At 34.5% G+C, this 24,198-nt stretch overlaps 1 protein-coding gene across 2 annotated transcripts in view; it reads left to right on the forward strand.

Annotated features, from left to right (window-relative positions):
• AHR (aryl hydrocarbon receptor) overlaps positions 1–24,198 on the forward strand; it is a 60,747-nt gene that overhangs the window by 16,519 nt on the left and 20,030 nt on the right. The window contains exons 1-2 of one of the 2 annotated variants that reach the window (XM_052693432.1): positions 17,683–17,934; positions 21,215–21,327. In XM_052693432.1, the coding sequence (XP_052549392.1) occupies positions 21,295–21,327 (33 nt within the window). In that variant the 5' untranslated portion in view covers positions 17,683–17,934; positions 21,215–21,294. Of the gene's footprint in view, positions 1–17,682; positions 17,935–21,214; positions 21,328–24,198 lie in introns of those variants that run through there. The other variant, XM_052693431.1, reaches the window with a different exon arrangement.

Here is a 24,198-nt window from a genome sequence, read left to right on the forward strand (position 1 = left end):
TTATTCAGTTGAAAGCATACAGGAATTCCCCAGGCAAAGTTCTATGAGATTTCCATTGAGCCATCAATTGGATGAAGCCAAAACAAAGGCTTCCATATTCACTACTTAGATTATTATTATTATTATTATAAATAAGCTAAACGCTGTGTGCTAGATCCAAGCTCCAAAAAAGGGATTATTAGTGCACAAAACTAAGAAAGCAGATACTTCAAAAAGACTTACTTAGCTGAGTTCAGTCATCTGTTTCAGAATTTGGAATTTAATTAAAAATACATAAATCTGTTTTGCTAATTGTCATTTTCTACTTAAGTGATAAATGAAAAGTATAATGAATCATTATTTTTAAACAAAGGAAAATATCTGATTAGCTTTAGGGATATAAGCTTTTTTCCAAAGCACGGGGGGGAAGAGTGAGAGGGGAAATAAACTGTTTTAAAATTTAGAGGTGAAAAAATACAAAGATGTGATGGACAGGTACTTTTGTGCATTCTTGCTCATTTTCCCTTTGATCTAATTCCTGAAGGAAGTAAATCATTGCTTTGTCTTTGATTCTACATCTCTCACATCTGATAATTTAGCAAGCTTTTTTTCCTTTCTTTTCCCTTTTTGTGCCTAAAGTAGTGTCATGTGAATAAGCCTAATGGTACACTGCAATTTGCAAGCATACATCTCCATTTGTTGTGTGTGTTGTTTTTATTTTTCCTGTATGACCAAGGAAGATATACCCAGACAAGTAATTGAATGGGAAGTACATCAGAGGAAATGTGTCAGTCTGGTTATGGTTTGGATGATTCAGCAGGTGACTCCTTGACTCCTCTTTGTGATAGGAGCAGAACAAGAGTTCATTGCCTCCAAGTGTTGAAAACCACAAGCAGTGCATGGTTTGGTGTGTGGTTGTTAAACTTCAAAGCCCAAGTGAGAGTTGATGTATTTGAATAACTGCTTATTTCCTGCAATTTACTTTTCTGTTTTAAAGTAATTGATAAAAGCAAAAGAAAGTAGTTTTATTCCACATAGATGTTTTTTAATAAATAAATATAAACTCTGAACCAAATTTCTGACATCAGGTGACCAGTTGCAGTTGGCTAGCCATAAAAGCACTGTTTGCTAATTGCTGTTCTGCTACTTCATAAGAATGTTATTTGTAGCCATTTTGAGAGTTGTTTTTTCTCAGCTATTTCATTTGCTCAGGCTCTAATTTAAGTGGAGGAAAACGAGCGCTGATGCATTAGTGGCTTAGAAATTGCTTGACAGGATTTTTCAATGACCACCTTGGACAAGGACCGTAACAACTTAGGCTATGCTATAGGATAAGAAATATTTGTCTGCCTTCTTGCTGCTCCTCAAAAATGGCTGCTTGCCTATTCACTCCCAGTAAATCTCATTCTGTCTCCCAGTTTGGGAGTACAGTGAAAGTATTCTAAACAAGAAGCAAGCATGTGTTTGTAGGCTTTTAAAGGGATGAGATTGTACTACGTGGTGTTGTGATGGCTTCAGATTTTATTACTTTTTTTTCCTCAAGTCAGGATCTATGGCTACCGATGCCAACTCCACAGATGAAATAACTTTGAAGCATCTCACATACCAATGTGGAAACATCCGCTCTAGTTACTGCAAGTGTTTGTGTGAACAAAGACTAACTGTTCCAAAAGCAATCACTGAATTCTCATTTTTGGAGGTAGATGCTTATTGACTTAGCATGATGTTTCTAGAGTGATTAATTAGCATGCTGTGAACTAAGTTCAGCATCACTCAGTCACTTAAGAAAAAATATATTCAACTTAGTTGTTGATTTTCCTTCTACCTAAGAAAACATAGCAGTGTGCTAAGTACTACTTTGTGGCATCTGAAGATATGTCCTCCTTTTGTAAGGGAGCTACTGCATAAACACTTAACATTCCACGCTGAATAATATTGTTACTCGTTCTTTTAAAAAGCAATATAAATAAAGCAAGAAAGTTTTGGTTTTTTTTTAATAATGAATTTTAGCCATCCCATGTAGCAGAGCTTGAGATGGTTGTAGTCTGATCAAGTTGTGAGCAATTTGGTTGCATATAATAGCTTTTCAGATCTTTGACATACGGTGGTTTTAAATTTTATTTTTCATTTCATGATAATCTTAAGAAAAACAGTTCAGGGCTTGCTAAGCTGCATTTTGGGAATGATGCAGAAAAAAATGTACTATAAAAGTTCAGGAAAATTATAGACAGGTTAAATTTCGAGTTCTTAGGTTTTAAGTTTTTAAAACAGTTTTTTATATCTTTATAGCATTAGGAAAATATTCTAGATTCTAGTGTCTTCGTTATGTAAAGGGCTTTTAAAACTTATCTGCTCATCTCTAAAACTCAAGCCATGTTTAAAAATGCAAAGCTACTGTTGTAGCTTTAAAAAAAAAAAAAAAACAAAAAAAAACTACTCAGACTTTTCAGTACAATGTTATGCAAGGTGGTTTCCTTCTCAGACATTTCTGCTTCCCACAGTAGTGGGAGCATGCTAAAGGAAAAAACAGCAAACCTTTTGTCTTGCTGTACAGGCCAACTAACGGTTAACTTTCCTAAATAATAAAGAGCTTTTTTTTTTTCTTTTTTTTTTTCTTTTTTTTTCTCTAATTTTCAAAAGATTAAAAAATACTTGGGAGAACACAAGTGTATTTATGTGTGTGTAAATAGATTATCCTTCACCAAATAGATTTGTGCTGCCTGTTCATAAAACGTGACCAGGTATGTGTTCAGAATCAAAAGTTGGGGCACTGTTTCAAGAAATACTGAGTGTGTGATGCAGCTAGCAGGGCTGAAGAGTGCCTTGCATGATGAAATGTGTTTCTTTTCTGGAGCAGGTGGGCTCAAATGACTCTGCCTTGTTTATATATGAAGGTGTGGTCAAATTTCTAACACCACTCTGAGTTTTGACTGTATCCTGGGATATTGTGCCTGTGCTACAGTTATCTATAACCTACTCATCTCTTTTGGTCATTTACTCCTCACTTCTGTCCCTAGTAGCCCAAACCCTGTTTCAGATTTTTCTTTGTGCTGGCAGATGACTTAGGTATAATTCGGAAAATTGGGTTCAATGGCATTGTTTCATCAACTTAGTGTGCAAAGCACTTTAATTCATTATCACTGTTACTAGCTAGAATCTTCAGTGCTGACAAAGACATCTGAAAGACCATTACCTTTTAGATGTAGGGTTTTTTAAAATTAAGACAGTATGAAAACTATCTGGAGTACAAGAATGGGAACAGATTATCCAATGTCTGCTGCTTGCCTATTTTTTGCTGCTTTCTGTCTGAATTTTGGTACCTGACGGTTAGCAACCAGTCTGGTGAGAAAGGACCGAGACCCTGTGTCTCTTTTAACCTTTTACCTTATTTACCTTACTTTCCCAGTTTAAACTTGTAACTGTCCTAGGCAGGAATGTAGCCACAGTTTATTTTTGCCTCTTCTCTCCCAGTGAGCGTATAGATAGGTTTAAGTGTCAGCAGTGGAAATGAATGGGGAGGGAAATAAGGTGGAAGAGGGCAAATTCAAATGATATACTAGTTGATATTTTCAATAAAAGTATAGTTAGGTTGAATTGTTCAGTAATCATTACTACTTTAAACCCATCTCAGAACAACAAGGCCTTTGCAGTCTTTCAGTGCTGTTCAAAATCATGTGCTACTGAAAGCTGCATTGAGGTCTTCTCTATGTAAGATCATTTTGGAGAAAGATCTGTCTCCCTTTAATTTGGTAATGGCCCCCAAGCCTACAATTGCTATCTTTCATAAAGTAGGTCATGTTTCTTTCGGGATGAAAATAAAACATGAGAATTTACGCTCCATATAAATATTTCCGTACTTGAAGTATGTCTCAAGTATTCAGAAGATTCTTTGGCTGCATTAGCCAACTCCATGTCCACAGCCTTATTAAACTTCATATTAGAGCCATATTGATCTAAACAGAAAGTTCAAGAGAATTTCAGAGGAATTGCCTCAATAATTTTTCTTTTCCCCAAACTATGCCTTCTACCAGTGTGCTTTATGACCTGCCCAGCAGGCAGGTCTTCATCTTTTCCTAGAGGGAATTCCAGTCTCTACAGTGCTGTTTACTGTCTTATGTCATGGCCAGAGTTTCTCCTTTCTGTTTAGTTCCATCAGAGAAAGAAGTCTGTAGATGGTATGAGGACCTCTCTTAAGATTCATCAAGAATTTGAACTCCAAGTTTGAGACTTAGAATGGAGACTGTACCACAGGGTGCTTGTAGGCAAGTACAGGCCTATCGATATGTAGAAGGTTCTCTGGAAAGATAAGTAGTCAAGCTTATCACTTTCAATGTCACCACTGTGAAATGATCCAGGAGAATTACATCTCCCTTAATTAGAAACTTAATGCCTAACAGAGGCTGTAGCTTATTTGGCAGCATCTGCAAGATGTCTAGTGAATTGCTTGTTCCTTATTCTGATAGCTTTATGTTTTTCTTTGCAATTTTATCATTGTAATCAGTAGAACTAAATTACTAAAACTAATGGCATTTCACTGAGTGCTACTTTTTTAATAAACAATCAACCAAGAGAATTAAAATTCCTTAAGATGGTATATTTATTATATTAAGATGCATATTAAGGCCACAAATTCTTTGCCTCTCAAGACATTTATAATAAGCATTGTGGATTTACACTTAAATTATATTTGCTTGTTTTCTAGTAATTCAAAAACTAATCTCAACATTTGGTAAATCTGTAGCCAGTGCAGTAAGCTTGTGTAACATTGCTGCTGCATCTCTTTTTACATACATTTCTATGAAATTAAATGTTTGTCTCCTTTCTGAAAATGTGATAACAAGCCATGAACTTCGGATTTAAATTTAAAATTGGTTTTAACTGTCATCCCAGTTTAACACTTTGTAGAAGTGTATTACCTATTTAAGAAAAATGGAGCTAGAAGTTGCAAAAAAAAAAAAAAAAAAAAAAAAAAAAGTTTGTACAAGAATATTGTTATTATATTTATGTTTTGCAACAGTAAGAATTCTAATTGGATGTTATACCCAAATTTGATTTTCAGTTTTATGAACAAGATGAGCTGCTTATAATAGTTGAAATATTTTACTATACTGTTGCAGGGTAAGTTGCTTCCAGGAAACGGGTCGAATGTCAAGTATTTTGTCATTTGAATTTGTTCTGCAAAATTGGCAGCTTTATATTTATATATGTATAGTTGGTGTATTACTGTTGAATGTTTGGAATGAAATAGTAGATTTTCTTGGCACTGCAATCTAAGGATGGAAATGCTGTTTGGCACATAAAAGCGAAAAGTTCAGTTACTACAGTACTAACTAGACTAAACACCCATAGTTCCTCTTATGATTATTAAGAAATGTGTTATTGAGCTCTATCTACGTTTATTTGTAATTCACCCTTGAATTAAGCCAAGTTAAATTGGCAAATTAAGTTAAATAGTGTTATGTTTGAGAAGAAAATATTTGTAGCTTCGCAGCCTTTCATGCAGAAAAACAAGTCTGGTACTACAGACAATACTTTCAATAACTTTTTTTGTTGCTAAAGCTAGAAGTAGTCTAAAAAAGTTTGTAGCAATGTAATAACTTTTTTTAAAAAACATCACCTAGAACACCAAGCTTTCGTGGAGAAGGAATTCCTGACAGTTTAGTGTCTTTCTTTTATGAGACTGAACAATATTCTATTTCAGATGTTCTGGATATGCTTTGTGCAAATAGGACATGACTTTTCCACTGGTTGTTTTAGCTTTGTAAAGGTCAGTACTTTTTTTTCCCCTGCATACTGGCATAATCATCATCAGCAATATGTATTTTAATGTCCTTTTGCACTTGTGGAACATACCTGAGAGAGCAGTCAGAAGTCATGATTTCAACTGACTGTGTAATTTGCACATGTATGCACCACTTAACTGGAGACAAGTACTCAGTTTCAGTCTTCCTAAATTGGTAAATAATATGAATCACTAACCTTTCTCACCACCTTGCCGTAATTGTGGGGTTGTTTTTTTTTTAATTGAATTTGTTTGTTTCATAAAGAGTGAAAATTTGAGCTGTTTAGGGAATGTTAACATTTATGGGGAAAAAATAGTACTAATCTTCTCTCTTTGATGAATGATGAGTTCAGAGACTTGTAATTTTTAGCCATCAGCTTTGCGGATATCATCCAACATCCATGGAGGGAGCTTGCAAAATCAGGATGCTGCAGTTGATGTTTCTAAGTATGTTCTACCAAACTTGATTCCAGCTTCTGGCTTGCATTAGCTTTTGAGCTTTGGAGAAATGGCTGAAGCTTGGGTGGCTTTGAATGTTGAGTTGCAGCATTCTACTGCTGACAATATTAAGGAAGAGCTATTGTTTTTTCTTTACATGAACACCATATGCTGTCAACTACCATAGCTTAAAGGCAAATACGTCCCTCACTAAATCTCTCAAGATTGTAGAACGAGTAATACGCATTTCCAGGTGGACAGAAAGCTGAGGGTGGTGTTGGATGACTTTCTTATCTTCACAAGTCAACATCTTTAGTCCAAGAAACACTGAATTTATTTCTCGTGTTGTTATACTATGAGAATGAGATTCCCTCAACTTTATATAGATTTGGAATGCAGATATATCACACTGAACTACAGTAATTTTTAGTGTTCAATTAGACTGTATTACAAAGGCTTATTCTTGCTTTCTAATGTTGTATTCTATGTTAGCAGTAGAAGCTGGCATTATGAAACATTCCATTCCTTTTACATTATACATTTTTTCCCATTTTAGCAAATATAATTTAATGCAAACAGAACAAATGAATTCAAACATATGAAAATGATTTGGAACAAATTTTAGAGTAAGCTGGGTAAAGGTAATGGAATACAAGATCTGTTTCCTAATGCTGTCCCTAATGGCAGACTGTTATACAGGGCTGTCATGTCACATGTGCATATGAAGAAAAAAGGTTGTATACTTTGTGATTTTGAAGCTGTTGTACATAAATAGAACATTGTTGCAGATTTATAAAACTCAGTCTGAAATGTATTTGTATGTAAATGCTACCAAGATCTTCTAAGAACTTTTCATCTCTATTGGAGAAGTAGAGGCATTCTTCTATTTCCTTTTATAAATTTATGTAATGAACTATCTTGTAAAGTTTTGATTGGCAGTTTTAAATTATTTATTTTACAGTACCATTGTGTCAGAGACAGCAAGGGAGAGGCATACAGCTCTCAGTGAAAATTCCCAAATTGCTGGTCCTGTGAACTGTACTGTAAGGTCAGGGTGATAAAGCTGCAGTATTTGCTGTGCTCAGAATCAACTGGTACTAATTTCTACAAAACACCTCACAGCAGCAGTATGTTTGGGAGGGAAAAAGTGTAATATCATAATATGGTGTAATTTACAAGCACAAATTAGAAATCTTGATGAGCTTGGAATCTTCCTGATCAAAGGCCAGGAATGCAGAAAGGAAGTAGTGCTGCTGTCATTAATGCTTGCTCTCTGTGCCCTCTAGAGCTCAGTATCTTGCTGTACTCTCTTGCCTGAGCATTTTCCTCACTACCATGTTAAGACTAATGATAGGTTGTCACTCTGTTTTATCAAAAATAATCTTTAATCAGGTAGAGCATACAAACAAGTGTCTTCAGTTATAGACTTGTGGATTTTTACTCGTGGGTTGGTTCCCATTGTTGGAACTAACAAAGATGGTGAATACTTTCAACGTTGGCACCAAATATATTTTCCCATTAATGACAACTTTCAAATGAATATATTTAGAAATATTAGTAATTCAAAAGCCTCTGTAAAGCAAGTGAAGCCAGAAACACACAATTATGAACAGAATATTTAAATGTATTTTTGCACATTTTTTTCCTCATTGTATTTTGAATTGTTTAAGCAAAGCGTGTACATTTCTGGAATTGCATGTTTTCCTGTCCAATGTAGTGGACAGAAATAGTTAATATAAATCTTTAAGTTAGTTAATATAATAGTTAATATAAATCTCTAAAGGGCAATTGCACTGAGATAACTTGACAAGAGTTTTGGGGAGGAACTGTTCAACTACTAGAAGTGTTTTTGCTTTTCATCCTGGCTAAATGCCAAATCTTCCAAGCATGTGGAACAATTTAGCAAGAAATACGTAATTATCAAACAAATATGTCTTTGCCACCTTGAACATTACTACTTGTGGCAGGGTAAGTGAAACCGCATGTTTAGATTTTATTTCATTTCATCTTCTGTTGCATTGGCAGGAGATTACAAAAAAAAAAAAAAAGAAAAAAAAAGGAAGAAAATAAACAGATGGCACTATTAAAATATGAATTGATTTGAGGTTACTCTAATAAGAATCCAAGTATTCTTGATAAGGCATGGCACAAACTTTTAATTGAAAATTTGCACCAAAGAAACCAAAATACATTTATCTTAGTAAGGCCCTGAACAATCTATGTAAAAACAAATTTAATATCATGCAGGTATTATCACATTAGATGCACATTATAGCACTTAAAGCTAAAATGAAATTTTGGCTCTTAGGTTGTTTCTGTTTTTCTTTTCTTTGTGGCAGCCCAATACAGTGAATGCTAATTCTCCATTACAGTTTGTATTATGTGGGTAACTGTCCTTACAGATGTTATTGCCTTATCTGTAGAGAACAGCTTTTACTGCGTAAGAAATATGCTGTCATATTTAATTCAGTATGCTCCTGGTTAAATGACTGTTGATTTCTGTTAATTAAATTAAAGTCTTTTCAAAACTGAGTTTTCTGATTTAGCTTATGCATATTTCAAAACAGCTATAATATAGCTGAATGGCTCTTGAAGCTGGAACTGGATCTGGGTCTAGTCTTGTCTTCTGTGATTAGTGCCCCAGCTGGGAACCTGCCTTCTAATTTTAACTTTCAAATTTAGGAAACCTTTTTTTATTCTTTTGTGTAGATCCCAAATTTTCTACAGGAAGGATAGTAGGTATTACTTCAACTTGGACTTATTTCCACTGAAGTGAAAGAAGGGATTGGGATTCATCAGTAAAGTGGCAGGTATGAAAATTCGGTGTATTATATACAGATACCAAAGAATGGGATAGATAATTTTCTCCACAGATGTGTGTGTATGTGTATACATACATATATATATATATATGCATGTTGCTCTGAAATTGATGACACCTATTTATGTCATGAAAAATAAAACAGATACAAAGAGCATAATTATTTGATGGAACAAATTCTCAGGTACAGAACATTTTTTCAGTGTGGTCGCCACCATTAGCTATGCATTTTCACCAGCAATTAACAACAGCCTGCATGTTGCTCTTATTAAAAAGTAAAAATAAAAGGAAAACAAACCCAAACCCACCAAAACTGCACCAGTGGAGGTGACCCAGTTTCACAGCTGCTATTATGACATTGTTGATAGGAAAATGTTGCCCACACAGTCCATTTTTCATTTTCCTAAAGGATGGAGGTCAGAAGTTACCAAAGGCAGACTATACAATGGATATGGGAGAATAGTTCAGCCAAAATTGGCAGTGTAATCTGTGGTCTTCAATCTGGAACGAGGAGTGGTTTAATCATGTTGCTGGAGAAAGGTGGTCTTCTTCTCTGGCCTGACTCTGGAAGTTTGAACCTTCAGTTCAGTCAGCACTGTAATGTAGTGATCAGACTTGATGGTTTGTCTGGGTTTCAGAAAACTCAGAAGGATCACTTTGCTGGCATCCACTATTTGATCTCCATAAAAAGTGTCAATGAATGTCAATGGGTGCAATTTTTTCCTCCTGGAGAAATTAAATTTCTCCCCTTTTCACCCCTTTGCTTCATACAAACTGCCATGTCAGGACATTCTGTCAGGCTGCCCCACTGCTGCCATCTGTTGCGTGGTAAAAATATCACTGAATATAGGTGGGAAGGTTCAACATCTACTGCTATATGACCAGCACCTGCCTCAGATGTTGTGGACCAACATAATAAAATAGGAAGCATTACTGTCAGAGCAGCCCCTGTGTCATGTTTAGCTTGGTAAAATGAAGGGTAAAAGCTATGATAGCTGTCTGTGAAAGTACCAGGTAGGATAATGCTTAGAAGTGAGAAAAAAAAAGTTAATGGAAACGATTGTCATAGTAAGATGTAGGAATATGTTGGATGGGATAAAATTTGTGCTGGTGTTTTGGAAATTCCTAAAAGCAAAATGAGTGTTACCGTAATTTCAGAAAAAAAGAAGAGGCGCCAGCTGTTCTTAAGGTCCTGCTTGATGTCAGTTGAAATTTTATGGTTAGTGGAAGTTCCCTTGCAGTTTTAAATTTCTTCAGCAGTGGCTGAAATTGTTGCTGTCTCCATTAAGGCATTCTGCATTTCAGCTTAACTTTCTAATGTTACTTAAGCCGCAATGAAGGCTGAATATGTGTCCAGGACATTTATTTTTTTTTCCCCCATAAAGGAAATGGTAATTACTTACAGTTTTTCAAATATCTATTTGTCTATTAGTTTTCTTAGAAATACAAATATGTGGAGTTCCCAAACAAGAATGGAATGTGTGAAATGAACAGACAGTGAAATTGTATATTTGTTCACCTAACAAATGCTCGTATCTTCTGTAAATCTGTGGATTAATGTTCTATAGAAAAGGATGGAAATCCCTTCTAAGTTGAGACGTTGTGTATTTGGAGCTGAGAGTTCAATGTAATGCAACAGTATGTGGGTACCTTCTCAGCTCCATAGCAAGGTGCAGTTCTAGAAAGATCCACTGTGCTGACAAATTCTCACAGTGAGTTATATTTCTAAATAGTTTTAAATAAATAAATCCCCATACAAGTCCATGCAGGTTGTACAGTTCTTACAAAGAATGAAACTTAGACAAGAAACTGAAATCTTGAGCTAGAATCTGAGATAGGATCTCATCCTTTGTTCTTGTGGGGTTGGCCTTCAGGGCAATCTACTCGAGGCAGGAGCTTTCTTTGTTTATGTGAATCATTGGGGCAATTAAACATGATGCTTAATGAATACTGTTCAAGTATCTGTCTTGACTTCACAGGTGGTGTATTAACAATAATCTTTACCTAGATTCATCAGGCCTTTTTATTGATTATAATTTTATGTTTTGACAAAGATGATAACATATGCTATGAAACGGCGTGGAATTGGTGGGGAGAGCATCTTAAATGGACTGATTATTTAAATCCAAAGTAAAACTCTAAGTTAAGTTTTAAATCTTAAAAGTATAAATGGTTTTGAAGTATTTTTAAGGCAAAAAAGAGTTCTGTGTATTGGAACTGGTGAAAGGTCCAGTAAAACAAACTGGACTTTTGTGTTATCTTTGCTATAGCTGTCTTCACGTGCTTCCTGCTCAATTCTGCACACAATTCCTGTTCAAAATGTTGCTTTTTTGAAAGGCCAGTGTATAAGTTGTTTGACAGCAAAGTGTGTGTTAAAACTCAAAGTATAATTTTTATTATATATATTTAATTAATTAATTAATGTTATCCTTCTAATGTTAGCATATGTGAAGAAACTTTACAAAACTTTGAACTGTGATTTGTCTGTGTTTTTATTTTTATCAATCCACTTCCGTCTGGGAAGGGAGGTCTTTCCAGATCTGCTCTAAGACGGCCTTGACAGGCTTCACATTCCTGTTGGGAAGAGCAGGTGATGTGAGGCAAAGGGGCTGTTTGTCTCAGTTTCTCCTCATGGAATTCAGCTGCTCTATTGCAGGTCTCCTTTGCTCAGGGCTCCTCACCTGCTTATCCTTCCCTCTTCCTTTGGACCATGATTAATAGGACATGGTTTTCTGCTGGTGTGTCAGCCTAACCTTTAATAACAACAGACTATATAGCACTTGCTGATGATAATTCCGCTTTCTAAAACTTGGTCAAAAAAACCCCACAGCTTTCTGTCCTATGAATACATAAATACTATTCAACCACATGGTGTTATCTCATATAGCTTTCATACGAGGCTCTATAATCTCACTCCAAGGTTCCCAATTTTAGAATCTGCCTGACCTTCTGAATCTTTCCTGCATTTATCCTTGGAGCACTGCTGTAGTCAGTGCTCTGATTCTTGTTTTCTAGGGGGTTGTGCTCTTATTTTATAGGGAATGAAGCATGTGGTGCCTTATAACTTCCATCATATCGCACAGGAAGGCTCTGTGAGAGCCACAAACCCATCCAGCCTCTTAACTTCTTATCACGTTTTTGATAAGTTCCTCTTTTTCATTAATATGTCTTTTTCTCATTTATGCGTGAGCGCACACATGCTTGTCCAGAGTATATGATATGGTTTAACTTATATATATATATATATTAACTTATTGACATTAGCAGCAGTGCAACGGTATCTGTAATCATGTGAAAAATGTACTTGAGATAAATACACTGAAAACCTGTACAAACCAGAAGATTTTCTACTCTTCGTTAACTTTCTCACTTTTGAAACTTACGTAAACTGCCTTAAAATGCTGTCTTAATATTGGAAAAGGTGAGCTTTGGATGCCACACCTGTCTGTTTCAGATAAAACATCACCATGTAAGGATATTTAACTATTTAGTCTATATGTAATATTAGAAACTATATGTTTCTCCAGCACAATAATGGAAATCCAACATCTTATCAGCATTTTGGTTTAGGAACCTGCTGTATGTGGAAATCTTTTCAAATACACTGGGAAGGTAAGGTGTGCTCCTGCCCAGCTACCTGCCAGTACTTGTTCAGCTTTCTATCGGGGAAGGAGCTTAAGGTTCACTCCTAATAGGCTGCTTGCAGGTTACAAAAGAACATGAGGGAGAGTAGTAGCTTTTAAATAGAGGCTTTCCCATATTTCAGGTTGGAAAGGAGGAGCTTTATTCTTCTGCTGTTTGGTATTTACCTGTGTAGTTATGCATTTGACAGAACAATGTCTATTCAATTATATAAAATATATCTATTATTTTAAATGGCTATTCAAATAACTATTCAAATATATCTATTATTTTAAATGAGTTTTATAGTAGCTCAGTAAACATGTAACTGCTTATAGTAAAACAGCAAATAAGTTACAAAGTTGGTTTGCCTAATGCAACTTTAAGATCTTTAAAAAATGTTATTCTGCATTTGTATGAACTCTTGCAGATATGCCATTCAATTAAATTATTTAAATGATACAACAATTGGGGGAAAATCTTGCTTTAGAGATACAGTATGCACGTTAATATGTATTCAAATACAGCATATGAAAACTAGACTAAAAACAGAAATTAAAATATTAATGTAACAGTATTCCTGGATAAGAAGATTTACAAGTAGAGGGTATACAGAAGGGTTTTGAAACCTTGTGAAAGGTTTTTCTGCTTCTGTTTGTTATTGGTAAATTTTATCAAGCATCAATATATTTTTATTTATAAAACGGTATGCTCACTGTCTCATGAATAATCTTGTGATCCCAAACTGTAATTTCTGAGAAATTCACAACTCCCTTTGAGTTTGGCTGGTGAAATTTGATATAAGTTTAGACAAGAAAAAAAGCTGACAGTCTTGCCAACTTTTTGTCTCTCATGATTTATAACTCTAAACATTGAGAAATGTATCCTTGGATCTGGAAATCAAGTAGCAGTGGTCTGAACACATAGAGACGTCAGTTTTGAAAGAGCAAGCAGCAGACTTCCTTATGTTAAAATAGCTTTTGTGATGAATTATTTAAGCCCAGTGTTTGATCATAGATAATTGGAAAATAGTATTTTGCTCGCTGGACTCTTTTTTTTTTTTTTCCTCTAATGAGGAAAACCATTTTAAAATAGCATTAGTTTTGTTAGTTTAATCTGAAATATCACATACTTGAAAACCATTGCACTTTATGTTGAAGAAATCTGCTCTCTTTATTCCTCACGTGTATTGATTAGATATTGATTACAGTGAAGAGAGTATTTTGGACTCCTGCAGCGATTCAAGTAATGTGTGTTGCTTTTTTGCTTTTCTGTTGTTGGGTGTAAAATATGTATGAAGACTTGTCTGAAGGGTAAGTACAGGGACCCCTTGGGAATTTCTGTAGCTGTACCTTTAGTAATTTCAGTTCAACACTGGCAAAATATTTACTGGTTTTTTTTTGTTGTTGTTGTTGTTGTTGTTGTTTCCTATGTTTGGTTTCATTGATGTTTTACAGAACATTCAAGGGCAATTCTTAGTATAACCTTAGTATTGGAATCTTTATTCTGATAGTACTGAAAGCATAAATGATTCTGTTTAGTGTAGCAAACAAATACAGCTTTATTTTAGTAGTTGCTTTGATTGCAACCCCTAAATGTTCCTCTTGTGTTCAGGCCCTTTTAGTGCTACTTTCAGGGAGAGATATATATTAACCTTCCTAGCATAAGGGGTTTGGAGTAAACACTACATTTCTTCCTCCCTTAAAGAAAATTAATTGTCGCTCACAGATGTCCTCACAGATGGCTAGACTTGTGCTCTGTCTGCTGTATCTGACTGTACAACTGATGAGTATGCATTTTACTTGGGTTGAGCTGTGGCTAAACTGGAAAGTTCTGGATGACTGAAAATTCAGAAGTGCGCATGTGTGGGACTGTCATCATTTAAACAGTTGATTTGTGGTACCAAGTAAATCCTTTTTGTAATGCTGGCACAAAATCTGAATTGCAGTCTAGCAATGTGTGATTTCTAGGAATTTGTACACATCAGTAGGCAGTCTGTATCTGTACCTCAGTTGGTGTAAACACTGGGAAATTCCCAGACTCTAGACTCTTTGTCCTCTTACTTTTTACCCTTTTCTGTTTGTTTCTTCTTTTTTTTTTTTTCCTTTCCCCTCCTCCCCCCCTTCATCTCTCTTGCTAAAACTTTAGTACATGTGCTTTTTCCCCTCAGTCCCCTTCACCAGCCATAACCTAATAATGCTTATTTGAATGTGTTCACAATGACATGGTTTATCCTCTTGTGACAGTTGCCTCATGGTATTTATTGCCTCTGTCTTGAGCCAGGAGTGATTTCCTGGAGGCCAGATGAAGATATGTCTCCCATGGCTCATAGGTTCTTTCAGTTGATTATTCTAAATTTATGGACATCTTTATATGTCTTTCAAATTAGCTTAAGATAAGTTTGGGAATCGAATTGCAATGTCCTCTGAGTTTGAGGATTTTGTCACCATTTTAATTTTTTTTTAAACTTGAATTTGAACTTTGTTGTGGAAATATCAAAACATATACAGCTCCTGAATATGTTTTATTAGTTTTCCTGTTTTAAGATATGTCCTTTGAAAATTGAGCCCATTATTGTCTTAATAATAGAATTGCGGAATCACCAAGGTTGGAAAAGATCTCCAAGATTCACATGCATAAGAGGAAAAAGATGCTCTGACACCAGTCACTCCCAGATGTGCAATGTCAACCTCATTTTGCTTATGTTTATAAAATGTAGTCATTTAGCTTTCATGGCTACTTTTGTAATTTGTTCTTTGCATATACTGGTCTTGTTTGTGTCGAAACTATTATTTTTTTTAGTAGTGTTTTTGTTTTATTGTTTTGATACTAATGGAAAATACACATTATTCATCAGGTTTTCTATAATTAATAAGCCATACTGTATAATGCAATTTACCAGGAAGACATGAATTTTGTCTTTAGACTTGCTAAGAAATGAAAATGCTGATGTGTATCAAAATTTTCAGATTTAATTGCTAGTAGATGAAAGAATAAATGGAGGTCAAGATATCAGAAATCAGGCAGGATTTCTGCAAGATTCAACATCTTTGAATATTCTAAATGATGCTGCTTCAAAATCCTGATTGTGTAAGAACTCACGTGGCAGAAAGGAAGAGCCATCCCATCCAAACAAATAAATGACAAAATGTTATTGTATTTATAGTATAATTATAAATTTAAGTGACTTTTAGTTACTGGAATTTCTGTGAACAAAACAGGATAAATTGTCTACCATACATTACTTTGTATTTTATCCTCCCCTGTTCTGTGGAGTAAATAGTTCATTAGCTGTTAGCAGAATATAAATAAACAATATAAAGCAAGCTCAAAAATTATCTTTAGAATTTGTAAATGATGGAATAGGAAATGCAAATTTTAAGTACGGGACATCTAAGTGTGCAAAATACTGAAAACTTTTTCTTCTGAAATAACACATTTTACTTGTATCTTCAGCCTACAAAGATGATCTTCTTTCTTTTTTAATGTAACTAAAACTTCAGACACAAATGTATGATAATTCTGAATTGTGTTTATCTTGACTTTATAAGTACAGAGCAGTCCTTAGCATGTTGGTTTTATTAATAAACTCTACAGTTTATCTTCTCTAGTACAAATGTAGTTCTGTACAAAATATATAAACAGTGCACCTTTCTAAAAAAGAAAATCTTTAATTGCATAGTTTTTTCTTTTTATTACTTGATAGCTTGGAACATTTTCCTTTTTTGGTCTTAGACACAATGGATGCAAAATATTTCATATAATTTTAAGTAATGGAGATGAGGTTGCAAAGGTTGCACATAGGTAGATGGTTAGAGAGTATTTTGTCTCTTAAAATCGATCTTTAGTAAGCAGTTTAGCATATGTTAATGATTTAGGCAGAAGTTTAATATTAAACTCAGTTTTCTCAGTAATGCTCTCCTGGCCTTTAGAAATGCCTTGTTTTGGCTGGTGAACTTTGTGCGGGAGGTTAGTATTTGTTACTGAAGTGAATAAGACCACCCCCCTCATGAGAGCTGTTGTTTGTTAAAGTAATCTGGAGCAGGCTAGCTGAATTTATAATTCTACTGGAAAGGTTGTGAAACAGTCTAAATGGGCTCTGACCACAAACTTTGACCTGTTTGGCCTAATTGTGGGAACTATGCCAAAATTTGATACAAAGCAGTTCTGGGAAGCTCTTTAAGATTAAATTCCAGAACTGCATGACTGATGTGCTAATGATATGCTTGTGATATTAGGCAAGCGTTACTTCAATACAGTTATAGACTTGAGCAGATCATTCACCTAAACAGTAAAATGATCTCCATGCAGATTTGAGTGCGTCTCAATGTGATTTTAAAAGACCCAGTTAAGATGTTGTCTCCACATTCCTTTCTTTGCACAGCACTGCGTTAAACTAGTCTGACTCCTCAAAAAGATTTTGCCAAGCCTTTTCTTTGAGAGAGAAAGGATAGCAAAGATAAAAGATCCTAAATACAGAGTAGCTTTCTAAGATTTCCTGAAGCTTCTCAGCCAACATTGGTTGAATCAGTGTGTATTCAGGTGAATTTTGCAATGGAAAGTCTGTTAAAGTATACATTTTTCTTCACTGGTTGAAGAATAATAAGAGATATTTGGTGTGGAAATGCTCAGGTTTCAGTTGAGAATGATCTCTGCAGACTCCACTGCCGAGCACCATTAAGTGAGGTACACTTTATTCATTTATGCCAGGAAAACTATTCGCTCAACACAGAAGTAGTAATAATTTTTAAAATCTATTATGGTTTATTATGCTTTCTGATGCTTTGAAAGAATACTTTTTTTTTTTTTTTTTTTTTTTAAAGTTAAATATTTTCAAGCTTTGAGGAAAACGATGAAAGAACACAGTTTGGCTGAACTTAGTATTGCCAACACAATGAGACACGCTGCTGGCAGTGCTCATCTCTTGTACTCTCGCCAGATAACAAAATATTTTGTAAGACAATAGTGTTGGTACAGGTAGTGTCATGCTTGCCCTGTGATAGAGCTTCAGTCCTCTGCTGTAGTAACTGCTTGTAAACAGAGTGAGAAATCTCTGTTTCCAGGATTCCTGCTGAAGGTGCTCAAGGGTGCCAACATTGACTTCTGCATGGTCTTTCATTTTTTGTAATCTGAACTCAGTAGAATATGGAAGATTGGACTTCAAAGCATCTAGCTCTCAAGTGAGGAAATAACAAAAGTTTTCTCTGAGAACAGAATTGACTGCCTGGAAGGAAGAGAATATCAGTAGGTTCCAGATGCCAAATAGAAATCCTAGAGAATGGAACATTTGAAGGTAGTAAAAGGCCTTTTTCATCCCCTTCTGGGGCTTCTGTTGAAGGATCATCAGCATCATGTTGAAATGTAGTGATGACAGACCATTTATTTAGTTAAATCACTGTTCTAGTGTTCTTTAATATGCTTCTGCTAGGAGTTAAGATTGTGTTACATAAAATTTTCTGCTTCTTTCTTGATTGCTGCTCACAGTGTAGGTATGGTTTCAGATTAATTCACTGAGTAGCCACCGTTGATGTTCAGTGCTTCTTAGTTTGAGGACCTGATCTGAAGAGATGAAGAATCTGAGAATTTTCTCCCATGAGAAGTGAAAGCTTTGAAAGATTTGTACTGAGGGAAGTGCAATTTAAAAGGTCATTTAGAACCTAGATGCATTGTTATTCCTAAAATTTCAGAAGGATCAAAGCGAGCTGGTTGTCTGCATCATAACAGATTCATTTCTGAGTATCTCAACAGTTAGTTCCTGAAATTTATCTTTCTGTCTTGTGTTAATGGTTGATTCAGAATACTGCTTAGAACTCATGCAGTGCAGTATATATCCCAAAGCAGTTTTTCATACTGGATGTTATTCTCTGGAAAGAAGGAAGACTGCTTAATACTTGCTTCTCTCAAATAATCATGCATTTTTAAAATGAAAGATGTCTTTTGGCAGTAATTAGAACAGAGTTGCTTGAATTCAGCTTCAGACCTGAAGCAGTTATTTCAGAGATTATTTTTTCCCTCTCTCTGCCTGCATACTGCATTTCTGTGGAAATCTCTTACCACCAAAATTTAAGGGATTTTTTTTTTTTTTTTTTGAGAAATAGTGAAAATGAATGGTAAATCCTACCTGTAATTCTGATTTTTGTTTCATCTAGCTAACTTCATTTTTTTGCTATGTGAAACTGGCTTTTTCTCATTCCTGCTAAGCTCTTCATTTTTTTTTTTGTTCTGCCCAGTAAATGGCATTTCACTTTTAGAGTATAGGAATCAAGTCTCTAGAAACCAGGGAAGAACGTCTGCAACATATACACTTCAATTTAATAACTATTGATTGGATGATTAAAAACATCCCATAAATGACATTTCCTCATGAAGTCTTTGAAAGTGTGGGTGTTTTAGAGCATCACTTAGTGATGCATCTTCAAAGTCTCAAACTGTGAAGTTCCCTGTGATGCAATCTCTTCACCCTATCTGTGGGTGTTCGGGGAGCCCATGCTGTGATAAGATGACTTTTAGCACCGACAGATGTGCCTGTGATTTCTCTGTCAAAGAAATGTAATGGAGTATGTTTATCAAGATGTACTCTTCTAATGATCTGTATAGTTGTGCTTTCCATCCTTTTTTTTTTTAATCTCATATTTTGTGCAGCTTTTTATCCATGTTCTGATTTCTGCAAAAGGCTTGGGTTCTGGTTCATCAGAGCATGTGAAGCTGACATGTAACTGTGCATGCCTTGCCAACAGTGATAAATCTAGCCACAAGCATGTATAGACTATACAGTATATAGGCCCTATGGCTCTGTGAATTGATTCTGATTCAGAGCAGAATGTCATTCAGTTGATAACCTTCTGTAATTCGTCCCCCTCATTTATTATTTTCACTTTTTAAAGTTGGTGTAACTGTGCAGTCTTTTTCAGAATGGCAGGCGCGGTTATGCATCTCTACATGGAACTTCCAAAGCTTCTCAATAAGCATGTAATGTAAATTAATAATATAATAGATTTTCTTTTGCCAGAGGACTTCAGGGGGTTTTAGTAAATGTTCTGTATGTATTTTTAAAATAAAGCAGAGGAAAAAATATTACGCAATCTTTCAGTTGTGAAAAATTAATTTGCAATTTCAACTCTCTGTAGCCTTTTATATGACTTTTTGTCTATCTAGTCGGAAGAAGAACATTAAGGATTTAATTTCAGACATAAATTCCTGGCTCATTAATCAGTTGTTGTTTTTATTATTTTTTTTTTAAACACATTTTTCTTCTGCAGTGCCTTTGAGGGATATTTTAATGAAAACTGTCTGCCTTGAATGTTATGAGTTGTAGTGATAGCTTAAAGAAAACAAACCTGAGAGGCATAATTTATCTTTCAGTTAACATGCTTAGTGTAAATTATCATTTAACATATTTGAAAAGTGATTAGGAGTTCTGCATTCTGAGAAGCCAAAATTGAAGCCTTTTTTTAAATAGGTTGAAAAATCATTTGGAATTTAGGGTGTCTACCTCATCTTTGAGGGAAACACAACAGTACAGTTGCTTTTATTAATTGTCCATGTTTTGCAGCTTACAGATTTTTCTGTTTTTTTCTGTTTTTTTCTTTAGTTTTAAAGTAAGGGCTTAAGGTGTAATTACTCATAATTTTAAGCTGTCTGCATATTACAAATCCAATCAGAATAATTTCAATTTTGGGAACTTGGTGTTTTTTAAATTTATTATTATTATTTTTAATTTATTTGATAGTGTTTTTTTTGTGTATGTGTGTTTTGTTGTGTTTTTTTTTCTTTTTAGAGCTATGTAAGTACATAACTTCTGAGTCATGGACAAGCTTTGAGTTCTAGTTCTCCTTTGTTGCTGTTTGGACTGATTGTTCGTCCTTTACCCATTAAGTTTTTTGTTTGTTCGTTTGTTTGTTATGTGAATTAAAGTTATTTGTGGTTGAAGTAGTTTAGATGAAACTGAAAAGTTTGCTTAATTATTTAAACTGTTAATATTTCAATCTGATAGGAAAGAAGGGGAAAAGCCCTTATTTTTAGCTTTGTAATGGTAAAACATGATGGTGGCTTTACTTAATGTTTTCTTTAATGTGTAACATGCATATAGGGTTCCTGTGTGTCTCCTTCCTGTCTCTGAATGGAGCTTCAAATTTAGAGCAGGCTGTTATGTGAGGTGCCATAGTTAGATTTCTGAAATCAGATTAGTGAAATTATTAATTATTTGTAATCTAATTTTAAAGCAGGATTATTGTTATGCTGTTTGAAGTGGCTGTATGGAAACAAAAATGTCCTGTATAAAGAAGAGTGACAAACTGCGAGTATGCCTTGTAGTATGGAGGAGAAAGGGGGGAAAAAAATAGATATTGAGTTCCCTAATGCTGATTCTGTTGTGAAAATGTCATAGAATCTAGGTGGGCTATCTTTAGAAGTAATGAAAAAATCTTGATATTGAGATAGAGGTCTTCTATTAGATTAATTTCATAATCATTTTTAAAATATGTTTTCTTCTTACACAAAGTTGCATGAATTTCTGGTGAGCCTTCCAAAGATCACTCAGACTTTTTACTTTTTTCTTTTTTTTTTTTTCATAGTTGCATTAAAATCTTCAAACTCTACAAGACTAGAAAGAAATGGCGTTCAGGAAAACAGAACAGCAAGACTTGGAGAAGGGATGCAGATCCTGGAAGGAGAGCTCTTACTGCAGGTATGTTTTGCAGTGGATCTGCCTGTAGACTGTTGACAGCATCTATTAGGCATCCATTTAAATTAAAATAATGTTAGACTATCATAGTATTTTTTCACTAGTGAAATAGAAAAAGGATGTTTTCCTGTTATCAGATTATTGCCTCATTTTCTTCAGTTTAATTTATGGTTGTTGGGTTGTTAGGGTAATATGGTCAGGTTGCAGTTGGACTTCATGACCTTGATGATCTTTCCCAACTTGAGAAATTCTATGATTCTAAGCCACTCTTGCACTTTTAGCTGGAGGTACTAGTAAATTTGAGGGGCAGATTTTAATCTGCAGGGATCTCTTAGCTCTTGGAATATGTCAATTCTTAACATTGTATTTTTCCATTCTTTGCACCTTTTTTCTTTTTTTTTTATCTCAATATCTCTATTGACCTTAATGAATATTATTAGAGACGTCAATTATTTACTGCAAATTTGATCACTATCTTGAAAAAAAATGTTCTCTGTAAAAGAGCTTAGACTTGCGGAAGTATCTTGATTTCTCAGTGGTTTCTTGTTTGAGAGAACCTGGAGTTCATAGTGTAGGTTTAGGATCTATTTTAAAATACTTCCAGTAACTTTTAACCATATGAACAACTGGAAAGCATTAATGAAAACTGATATGTGTCTTTTTTAAATTATTTAGTTTATTTTAATATCCTAGCATGACAAAGTGTATGGAATACAATGATAAAATACTAGGTCCAAATGAAACTCAAGAAATGCCTAAGATAAGCATTCCAGTGTTCTAGTTTCATGGAATATATCTTATTGTGACCTTCAACTCCATTTGAAACATGTTCCTAATCTATCTTGTGTGAGCATCTTCCCCACTGACATATCAGAATTGTCAAATTAGTAGGTTGATCAGAAGCAGTGATTTGCTTAGAAAAAGATACATTTGACTGTTCAGAAAGTGGAATGAAAACAGCTCCCAAGAATCTTGCAAAACATTTACTGTAAATTTAATGCTTATGGAAAATGGTTTCCCAACTAACTGAAGAAGGTAGGACATGACTACTTTTCTAACTTTATTAAAATATGAAAAAGGGAGGTGTTAAAGGTAAGCATCTTTTTACGTAAATTATCTAAAAAGATACAGTTACATTGGAGTCATCTTATTGTTTAAGGTTGTGGTGTTACTTTTTATGACTGCTAAGATATTCTGTGATGGAAGTGCTGTAACAAAAGGCTTTCCAAAGTGAAAACGAAATAGATATTTATATTTATTACTATAAATTCTAACCCCTTGGAGAGTGAATAAATTAACTGAACTTCTTAACTGAATTTCTTGATTTGTTAAATATTTTACACTTCAAAAAGTCATTCAGGAGAATGAAGAAACAGGTAGACTTTTCTTAGAGAATGTAAGAAGCTAAGTGACAAAGAATTCTAGGAATTACCTAGAAGATATGGAATATTGATAAGACGTAAATAGTAGTAAACACCTTGTCTTCTGCCTAAGCTCAGGAGCTTTTTCATCACTTTTATTTCCATATACTGTTGATGATGAATGTTTCCTTTTTATTCTCTGTTCTTTGCATAGATGGTATGAATATATACTGCGTTGTTCATTGCTCATTGCCTTTCTATCTCGTTTATAACAAACAGAAAATTGAGATATCTTTACTTTCCCATATAAAACTCATTTTCTTACTATTTCAACATATGGTAGAAGTAGAGATCAAGTACATCAGTATTCCCTCCTTAAAATTAAGTCGTATATCCCTTAAAATTACTTTAAATTATTTCAAAGTGTTAATTTAGGTGCATAGTCTTGTAGTGTCATGATATATGCGAGTGGAATTTTTAAAGCACTTTAATGAACAATTTTGCAGTTGCCTTGATACTTAGGAGTATCAAGGAGTATAGTAGTAATGAGAATATTTTTGTATAAGCAAAAATATAGTCTCCAATGCTCTGAAATAATAAAATCAATGAAAAAATTCATTATAACTCTAGAGGTAGTTAATTTAGGAATAGATTTTGCTAAAAGCTCCCTAAAAATCAGTACTGGGTTTATTGACATACGGTGGATACCTGCATATTTTAAGAAACTACTAGCAATCCTTTGTCGTAGATATCTGAGGGGGAGGAAAAAAAAAAAAAAAAAGCCCTATTGTTTTACAGGATTTTTGGCTTACCTAAGGTATCTGATTTCTGCAGTAACAGCCTCAAAATGAACTGCCTGACAGAGCCACTATAAAATGATTGAATTCCAGGCAAAGGAACTTTTTGAAAATTGAAGCTTTGAATAAAGCAGAGCAGAATAGGTAATTTTAACATGTGGCACAGGGTTAGACACTGTACAGTTCACAGAAGTTTTATATCAACCACTTGAGGTGAAATCCACTGCAAAGTAGGTCAGTGGAGGACACAAGCACCTGCCGTTGCAGTTTTCCCACTCCTTTGGGATTGGTATGAACTTTATCGAACTCAAGGATTTTTTATTGTAACTGTTCTGAGACACTTTGAGCCTCAAGATGTCTTGGATTGGCTTCACTGTTTCAGACTTTTTTTTATAAGTTAATACTGTTCTGAGGTAGAATTCTCTAAACTGAAATAAGGAGGTTTTAAAAAGCTTGTGATGACGAGTGAGGATAAGTTAAGAAGTGTCTACAAATTAAATTGGAGCGCTTCTCAGAAATTTTATTCATTGCATCGTGTGTACTTTACACAGAAGTCACCAGTGTTTTAATCAGATAGTTAACTTGTCTTAATTAGATGAGTAGAAGAACAAGAAATAGTAAAACCATATCACTGCACAATACAGAGAAGCAGCTGTCTTGATTACTGTAGTATGGTGCCGAAGGGGTTAATTTGTGAATAAATAATTTTGTTTCAT

Source organism: Tympanuchus pallidicinctus, unplaced genomic scaffold (assembly GCF_026119805.1).
Source record: "Tympanuchus pallidicinctus isolate F22 unplaced genomic scaffold, pur_lepc_1.0 scaffold3, whole genome shotgun sequence".
NCBI lineage: Eukaryota > Metazoa > Chordata > Aves > Galliformes > Phasianidae > Tympanuchus > Tympanuchus pallidicinctus.